The sequence below is a fragment of the Lobosporangium transversale genome (genome assembly GCF_002105155.1).
Source record: "Lobosporangium transversale strain NRRL 3116 chromosome Unknown BCR41scaffold_48, whole genome shotgun sequence".
NCBI lineage: Eukaryota > Fungi > Mortierellomycota > Mortierellomycetes > Mortierellales > Mortierellaceae > Lobosporangium > Lobosporangium transversale.
This window is the reverse complement of record NW_019029026.1, coordinates 323778-332723: the sequence shown is the minus strand read 5'-3', so window position 1 is coordinate 332723 and position 8946 is coordinate 323778. Positions and strand designations below refer to the sequence as shown.

At 39.7% G+C, this 8946-nt stretch overlaps 3 protein-coding genes across 3 annotated transcripts; 2 read left to right on the top strand and 1 right to left on the bottom strand.

The window, feature by feature from the left end:
- Positions 1 to 2225: 2225 nt before the first annotated feature.
- BCR41DRAFT_389456 (hypothetical protein) lies at positions 2226 to 3837 on the bottom strand (the record flags this gene model as incomplete). Its single annotated transcript, XM_022028122.1, has 5 exons — positions 2226 to 2771; positions 2844 to 2895; positions 2941 to 3096; positions 3384 to 3463; positions 3821 to 3837. The coding sequence occupies 5 exons, from the start codon at positions 3835 to 3837 to the stop codon at positions 2336 to 2338; spliced, it is 741 nt and encodes a 246-aa protein (XP_021877356.1). The 3' UTR covers positions 2226 to 2335.
- A 1083-nt stretch (positions 3838 to 4920) lies between these two features.
- Positions 4921 to 6919, top strand: BCR41DRAFT_400409 (beta-lactamase/transpeptidase-like protein; the record flags this gene model as incomplete). The annotated part of the gene is made up of 4 exons (XM_022029139.1): positions 4921 to 5196; positions 5337 to 5405; positions 5651 to 6245; positions 6372 to 6919. The coding sequence occupies 4 exons, from the start codon at positions 4921 to 4923 to the stop codon at positions 6917 to 6919; spliced, it is 1488 nt and encodes a 495-aa protein (XP_021877355.1).
- Positions 6920 to 7084: 165 nt separating this feature from the next.
- On the top strand, positions 7085 to 8851 carry BCR41DRAFT_361498 (phosphatidylethanolamine N-methyltransferase). The gene is made up of 6 exons (XM_022025548.1): positions 7085 to 7347; positions 7509 to 7614; positions 7730 to 7875; positions 8047 to 8158; positions 8407 to 8481; positions 8632 to 8851. Exons 1-6 carry the CDS (start codon positions 7224 to 7226, stop codon positions 8747 to 8749), a joined length of 681 nt encoding a protein of 226 aa, XP_021877354.1. The 5' UTR covers positions 7085 to 7223; the 3' UTR covers positions 8750 to 8851.
- The last annotated feature ends 95 nt before the right edge of the window (positions 8852 to 8946 follow it).

The window sequence follows — 8946 nt, the reverse complement described above, 5'->3', positions numbered from 1 at the left end:
AAAAAAAAAAAGGAATGATAGACAGGAGATAGAGAGGATGCACAGAAACAGAGACACAAGAACACAAGGACACAAGGACACAAAAGAGATTGAGGAGGCAAAAGCTTGAGCCAAGTGTTGTGACAGCCAACCAGAGATGCAGAATTCGCGATAAAGTGGCCAAAGCTCAATGATTATAAGGAAAAAGAAAAAAGGTATTGTATTCGGAGGATGAATGTTGTTCACCTTCTCTACTAAACCCACTAATATACAAACAAAGTATGGACTATGCACTATGCACAATGCACTATGCACTATGCATTAGATATAATAAATGCAATAGCTGCTAAAATGGAATCGAAGAAAAATAAATAAACACATTTTACGCAACAAAAAAGAAAAATGTGGAAATGGTCGAGGGACACCGGGAAAGCGCACCGAATAAGTGTCATTCTCTACTGAAAAACACTCGAGTCCTGTAAGGCAAACCATGATAGGAATTGGCAGTGCATAACATGGTATCGCATAATAGTAGGATGCATGCAGACTCTGTCCAAAGGCATGAGATGAGGCATGAGGACAAGAAATGAAGAGACGGATAGGTGCAGAAACACAGGGAAATGCAACCGTGGGTCTACATATTCGGTCATACACATACACGCATGCACAAAAAAAAAATTCAAAATGGGGGAATGGTATGGCCTGAAAAAGGAGATAGAGGCCTTCTTTGTGTCTCACGGCAAGAGAGAAAATGGTCAACCCAAATGCTCAGAGTAAATTATTCTGTCCGATGGGACAAAATAGGGCACAGTCAAGATAAGGCCCAATACATGCATCTATACACACGCATGCATTCAAATGAACAGGACATTGGAGAACAACGTGGATAGATAAAATGATCAATGTGTTTGGTACAACGCAATGCAGGTCAGTTTCTTTTTAGGGCAACCCGCCGTTCCCTTTTTGTCCCTTACCAGTTCAATGTTTCCGGATGTACGAGGGCCACATCTTTGGCCAGACTTGATTGAGAAGACCGCCTCCATAGTGCATTTTGCATGCGCTTCAACTGAGATTGACAGCCTACTGGGGCTGGACGCTCCTTAGTAGTTGGAATAGCCAGGTTTTGGTACTGACCCAGCAACTCAACCAAGGTCTGGGACTGATGTTGGAAAGAAATGGCAGCATCTTTGGCGCTCTGTGGTGCGTGCGCGATCTGGCGAGTGATTTGTTGATAACAAACTAGGAGGTTCTCAGTTGAGAGTGGGTGTGAGAGGTAATCCACACAAACAGAAGCTATCAATGGCTGGCTTGTCATTGTCATTGTATCCAGCTATGATGCGATTTTAGTGTTTTTTTTCTGGATTGTGAATAAGCGAAAAACTGTTGTTGGGTATACAGTGTGATGACGATAATGATAATTGCAAGATGGCGATTTTTTTTTTCTCCTTCAGATATTTTCCTGTTGCTTTCGAAATGTTCCGAGTAGGAGCGGATAATTGTTGAGTGAGTAAGGGTGGTGATGTGGAGGAAGAGAAAGACAGAAAAGAAAGATACAACCTTTTGTCAATCAATTGAAAGACGAAAAGAAAAAAGGGGATATAAATATTTATAATTTTTTTTTTTTTTTTTTTTTTTTTTTTAATATTATTGCGTTATGTTTGTATGAATGGAATGAACGGATGACACAATGAAATAAAAAAGAATGAATGAATGAAGAATGGTTGCAGAATAAAGCGTCGAAAGGTATGTTGAAAAGTTGAAGAAGTAGAGGGACAAGAGAGAGCAAAGAGCAAGCAAGAAACAAGAGGGAGAAGAGGGGGTTTTAAAACGAGAGAAGTAAAGAATCTTCCCCACCCCCATTCCATCAACCCTATCCAAGCAAAGCAAAGCCAAAAAAAAAAAACCTTACATGCAGGAAAGCAAACATACCACCCCAACAACATCACAGTTTACATACCTCAATATCGAACCTTTCCTTCGTTTATTTCTAATTATACTAGACATCTACTGTCTATCGTCGTTTCGTTTGTCCTGCAAGCTCAATTGCTTCAAGCAAGCTCTAGTTTGAATTGCTCTAACTTGTCCCAGCGTATTGAAATGTTGGCGGTATAAAATCAAGGTAAGGGGATCCACTGAGACGCGCAGAAAGTAACGCAGCGGAAACGTATTTATGAAAATAATACATCAACGATGATGATCCCAAGCATGGAGCCGAGCCAACTGGTAAAAAAAAAATAAAAAAAAAAAGCGACTAATTCTTATAACTACATTAATAAAGCATATATTAAACAACCAGCATCAGTCAATTGCAATTCTACAAACCGATAGACAGTGAACAATGATCAAAATGAATAATCTAGTCAATGAGGACGTTATTAGGCAAGATGGGAAGCCAAAAAGCGCAGAAAAAAAGAGACCTCTTGATATTCTGCTGTTTTCCAGCATTTTCATTTCCGCCCGTGCCTTCTCCCACCCTTTGCTCTTGTTTTTCTATTCTCATCTTACTTCTATCCCACCCCCTAAAGAGTGTGGGGGGAAACGAGTAAGAGCCAGTGTCGATATGCCAAACTTGTGGGTGAATTGGGTTGAGTTGTACGGGATGCTGAGGGGTTGTGTGGGATGTGGAGGAAAGAAAAGCAAACAGACATAGTTGATCAACCCCCTCTGTTGTTACTAAACTAAACACAGACACAGAACATTGTACAAACGTAAGGTGACAGAGAACAGGACCAACAAAACTGTGCACCTGCACCCGCATACTTGTAACGAGCAAGGTTTTTTGTGTCTGGCATCTGATGTCTTCCTACCGCCTTATTGTTTTATCCTCTATGAATGGTTTATCAAGCACATTATGCGCCTCTTACCCTGTTTTCTCTGCTGTGAGGTCGATTCGAGTCGTGTTTCGTTGTTCTTTTTCTAATACAAAGTATACATGTATTACAAGTCTCCTACGGTTTGTACCTCCCATCCAATCCCAGCACATCCAGCGAACCACGGACAGGACCCTAGCACAAGGATTGGAATATGAAACTAAGGACAAACGAATATGACACTTGCATTGACCACATCCATTCGAGCACAAGCACAAGAATAAAGATGTCATGCCGTTGACGGAGACTAAAAAAAAAAAAAAAAAAGGCACCCAGGCCAGATGTAAAATAAATAACAATACTCTTTTATTTTTTCCTAACCTTTCGGTCCCTGTCAAGCGAAAAACCTGCTTGTGTGGGTTGATTATGATTATACACTAGAAACAAAGATGTTGATGTAACTGAATAAGCTGAATAATAAGGCTGTATTCAATTCAAACTCCTTATTCATTTGTTCTCTGAGATCGAGTTTATTTTTTCTAAAAAAGACAATTGAGTGATCTCTAAACTAAACATGTGGATACACAACCTCACAAACATGCACAAGAAATGTCGGTGCGTGCAGACTATGATCATCAATAAGGGCATTTTTCATTAAACTACGAAGATTAGAGCTATATTTTAGAACGAATAGCAGCTTATCTTATGTGCTCAAAGAAAAGGAGCCGAGTCGTATGGACATGCAATGCATTTAATGATTGCCGCTTTTTTTGTCTTTGCACATGTTTGCAGGACAAGATAAATTTGATCATGCTTCCTTGATAGGCTTTGGGTTCTGTAAACAGTTCTTTAGTGTAGTAAAGATACCGTCCTCCTTGCCTTTTCCTTCACCAGTGATATCAATTTGATGAGGTTAGATGAAAGGAAAGAAATCAAGGGGACTTAAAAAAAAAAAATATTCAACACTCTTTGAGCATATAGCTTCAAGGTCATATCAGTTTTCCCATGTTCATTTTGCCTCGATTTTTTACCCGTCCATATTGTCCATATTGGTCGGTCCGAACTAAAACCAATCCCATATTTTTTTTGGTCTTCTAAATCGATAGTAGTATTTATATATGTATCATCCTCGGAGGATATTTCGGAAAATGCTTGGCGATCAATGTCTCTTCAGGTACCCTTCACGTGCTCTCTTTGTCATGAAACAAATGGATATATCAATGAAGCACTTCACCAATGACCATCTAACACCCGATTCACATCTTTATAGCCTGGTCTTTCAAATCCATGAGTTTCTTACTTGCAGGTCTCGACTCTATCAGACTAGTCCTTGGGACGAGGTGGGGGGAAAATGTTTGCAAGTCTTTTGGATAGAGGAATTTCTACAAGATGGAAGGAAAGCAAGTAGATAATATTTCAAGATCTGTTACAGAGTTTAGGTTTGAAACCTCTAGTTGATAATTAGCTGCTAAATTTTATTTCATCGACAAGTCATTCGAAAGGATGGACTGTGCTGCGCGTGTGCTGTGCTGATTAGAACAATCCAGCCTATTAAGCCCAAGCGTTATCTGCTACGGTTTCCTTTTGAGAATATCCGTGATAGCATATGAGCCTGTAGTCCTTCTTATTTGATCGCTAATGATTGGATTCACTTGGCAGCCCAACAAAGGATCTACATCTATTCAACATCAGCTCGGTGTGACGCGCTCTTTCTGGGGTCATTTCGATTAATAGAAGGATAAATTCGTAATGACAAGGGAAGTGTCTTCAGTTATTCAATGTAACTTCAGCATCCAACTGTAATGACGAACTTGCCTTCATCTAACCAAAACTCCTTGGGCGTACACATCGGGATCACTCTTAGACGCGTGTCTTGTGACTATCAATCATACACTTTCTACTTTCAAGAAAAATGCACCTTGGAAAATTTCCTATTTTAAACGACTTTGAGGTTGTTCAACCAGAAGCTGAATGAAGCGCTGGGCTGAATTGTTTGTTCTGAATCAATGGTTACGATTGACCCCCATGTTCTTATTCCTTCCTGTCCCTATAAATAGGGCTACAGAATGCTTAAGGATTGTTAAAACAAACGTCCACATTCCTCCCCTTCCGTTTTTCCTATTCCACACTCATGGCTATCATTTTAGCTCCTTATTGCCCCTTAGGGGTGTTCACGAATTTGGGACATATCCTTAAGATGACTCGATCTATTCGGCACCAATTGCTATTCTCGCCCGCCCGAACGTTTACTAGTATAGCCCCGCTTTCAGATTTGCGATCCATCCTAGAGAAAGCTAGAGTTGAAAATGGCATCCCAGGAATGAACGCGGCTATTCTCTACAAGGGAGATATAGTTTTTGCTAAAGGTTTTGGAAGGAGAAACGAAAGTGATCCCTTTTTAGCGGAGGTATGTTATAGTATATGCATATATATATGTACTCATAAATATATTGTAGAACATCCATCGCAAAAAAAAAAAAAAAAAAAAAAAAAAAAAAAGCGCCCCACTTTTTGTTGCCAATAAACCTAAAAAAAATGTTTCAATAGACTGTGATGCCAGTGGGTCGATCACGAAATCCTTTACTGCCACCGCCATTGGTGAATTGGTTGCAGAAGGTAAAATTGACTGGGACAAGACTCCTGTCTCGGAATACCTTTCTGAGTTTAAGTTGGAGGATCCTTCCTTTCTTCGCAATAAACTCTAGCCGATCTGTTATCCCATCGGACGGTAATGTTAAAGGAAGCATCCGTGAGCTAACAATACATCATATTATAGTAGAAAGCTTGTATGTGTCTTACTGATGATGGATCTACCCAACATCGTCCTTTTTTTTTTTTTTTTTTTTAAAAAAAAAATGCAGACTTTGCGTAACTATGACTTCGCATGGTATAGAGCTAAAATGTCGCGACGGGATCTGATCAAACGCTTAAGATTCGCTAAAACGCAAGGCAAAAGGGCAGTGACCTCAGTTAACTATAACAATCTCATGTATGCTGTCGCTGGAGAAGCAGCTGCAAACGTTGTAGGAGTTGCATACGAAGCTCTTGTCGAAGAAAAGGTTCTCAAACCTTTGGGACTCAAGAGCACTGGGTTCGGTCAACTTGAGATGAAGAAGCACTTTAATAATTATGCCCTACCGTATGAGAGTGATTCATTCGAGGATGCAGTAAATGAGCGACATCGAGTGGGACCTTTGCTCGATATATGTGGGGCATGTGCACCAGCTGGTGATTTGTATTCCAATGTATCTGATCTTGTTCGATATGGTCAGACGATCATGAAACTGGATGAGATAAATGGGCAGCAAGTTTTGAATAAAGAAAGCATCCAAGAAATTATTAGAGCACATAACCTCTTCAACATGAGCAGTCGTGAACCGGACATGTTATCGACGTTGAGTAATGACCTCGGCTGGAATTTGGGCGGTTACAAGGGGAAAAACTTTATAATGCATAGTAAGTATATACATATACATGTACAATATAACATTTATATATATATCTATTTTTGTATATTTTTATGGTGATGTCCACTTGGTTGCATCGTTTAATGTCATTCTATTTAAAAATAGTACTTTCAAGATGGATTAATATCCTCATTCAGCGCAAGCTTGATGGTATTTGTCGATCACGACTTGGTCATCGCTCAGTTAGTAAACACCGATGTAGTGGGCCTCATTTCAAATGTTCCTCTGTACGTTGCTAATAAGCTTCTTGATCTTCAACGAGCCAACAATTGGATCACCATCTCCACAGTTGACTCAAAAAACACATACGAATTGAAAAATCGTGCCGCCGCAAGCGATATACCGGCACAGATCAAGGGCAAGATGCCATCGCATGGGCTAAGTGCATTTACAGGAAAGTACAAGCATCCAGTCTATGGTGACATTTCAATCCAACAGGACGCTGAAGAAGAGAAGGCACTGCGATTTAAGATTAATTGCTTCGAGGGCAAAATGGAGCATTATCATTATGACTCGTTCAAGCTCGAGTTCCGAGACTTTGGAATGAAGCAGGACCTTTTGGGGACGTTCCAAACTGATCGAAAGGGGAACATTTCTAGATTCAAGGTCAAGGTTTTTGACAGCACAAAAGAGGTTAACAAGGTCAATGAGGACGAGGAATAAAAGGTATAATTTGCCCCAGGCAATTAGATGAGGATAGCGCGATTGCTACACGTGATGGCGCACATTACACGAGCGTGTTTATTGCACATGCAGGTGTCTGATCTGAGATCTGCTTCCAACTCAATTTTTTTACTGGGGGAATAAACGAAACTTTGAGACTCTACACAAGATATTCACCAGATGCTGTTGACTGTCATTCTTCCCCACGAAAAAAAAGAAAGTACGCTTTTTTAGTTTCATTTTTATCTTTTTTTCTTTATCTCATTCACGCACGTTCATCCATTCTTGCATTCACTAATCAACCATGGACATTCGGCAGTGCTACAATGATTCACGACTCCGCGTTGACTGGAGTGACAAACGCATGTGGTTTTCAGTAGCATCCATCATCTTCAATCCAACCTTCTGGAACATCGTCGCGAGAAAAGGTGTGTTGACTGACCGCTGACCATCGGAGAGAAGGCTTAAAAAAAAAGCATGGTCTAAAAAAATTACGACGGCGCAGAAAGGATTATAGATTTACAATCGAATACTTATCGTTTACTTACTTTTTGCATCATATCTCATTGTTGCTGGTGTTACTATATAGAGTACCGCTCAAAGTTTATTACCCGCTTGTTCAACGGCAACTCACTCTACGGATGCTATGCTCTTGCCGCCACTATTTTCACCCTCGGTCTGATCCGTGATGCAATGTAAAATTAAAATATCTCTGTTGATCTTTCTAAATGGGCTGAACGGTCCGAGCGAGAACACTAATGTTGTTGTTTTTTTTTTTTTTTTTTTTTTTTTTTTTTTCGGTGGCGATAGCTTCAAGCATGCTATTGATAATCAGCCCAAGGCAGAATGCATGAATATCCTTCCTATTCAAGTCTTAGCCTGGCTCTGCCTTATTGTTGGAAACCTCTTTGTACTTTCCTCAATGTGGGTGCTCGGGGTGACTGGCACCTATCTTGGTAAGATGGAGCTCAAAGAGCAATGAAAATCAGCCTTCAGGGGCATTTGGAGTCTAAGGAAAACTATGTTGTCGTGGGGCTAACTGTTTCGCACACGTGTACATGCTAATGCTCCAATTTCTTTTTCTTTTTCTTCTTCTTTTTACTAATGATTCATTCTCTTGACTATAGGCGACTACTTTGGTATTTTGATGGATGAGCGTGTTACATCGTTTCCCTTTAATGTTAACAACAATCCCATGTATAATGGCACAGTGATGATCTTTTTGGGAACTGCTCTCTGGTACATTTTTATCAAAATCGAATCCTTTCATTTATTTCAGAATAGGAGCTTGTAACTGGTTTCCTTTTTGCATCTATTCAAGTCAATTGCAAGACTTTTATTTAATAAAAGTCTTGTAATTGATCAAAAAGGAATCGGTTTAAGGCCCTTATTCCAGGATACCCTACAGTTTTGTACCCAACAGACCACTAACGCCAATAACATTGACACTATCGATACCATTGTTGCTATATATATGGATATTTTAGGTCCTTGAGCCCTGCCGGGATCTATTTGACTTGTATTGTCCATTTCGTCTACCGTATCGCCTTGAAGTTTGAAGGGTAAGGACCCAAAAATACTCATTCATTCAATAGATCGCTCAGCGCGGATGATTTTTTTTTTTTATTTTTTTTTTTTTTTATTCCCTTCCGAAAAAGAGACCAGCGAATAATATATGAATCTTGTTCTGTCTTTGTGGTATAATTTCATAGACCCTTCACGACAATGATCTACAACAAGCGTGATCAGGAGCGCTCAGCAGCCAAAGCTCCATCTGCTCCAAAGAATGTCAAGAAGAATGCCAAATCAGGAACAAAGAAGGAATTGTAACTATAAAGAAATAGAGACACGAATAAAACTGAGGAAAGGTTTCCTACGATTCATAGATCAAGATTGAGTCAAGGGCTTAATTTATACTAAATTATGAATGCTTTAATTAAAAGAAAAAAGGAGACTGCGTTTTTGTATTATGAAAACACTGCCAGACACGCGTGTCTAATCAAGCCCAAAGAAAATAAAAAATGTTT

Excerpts from the sequence above, each read along its gene's own strand:
- BCR41DRAFT_361498 (XM_022025548.1), top strand. The coding sequence starts at position 7,224 with ATGGACATTCGGCAGTGCTACAATGATTCACGACTCCGCGTTGACTGG. Across the intron at positions 7,876-8,046 it reads GGTGACTGGCACCTATCTTG|GCGACTACTTTGGTATTTTG; the intron begins GTAAGATGGAGC and ends TCTTGACTATAG. Across the intron at positions 8,482-8,631 it reads ATCGCCTTGAAGTTTGAAGG|ACCCTTCACGACAATGATCT; the intron begins GTAAGGACCCAA and ends ATAATTTCATAG.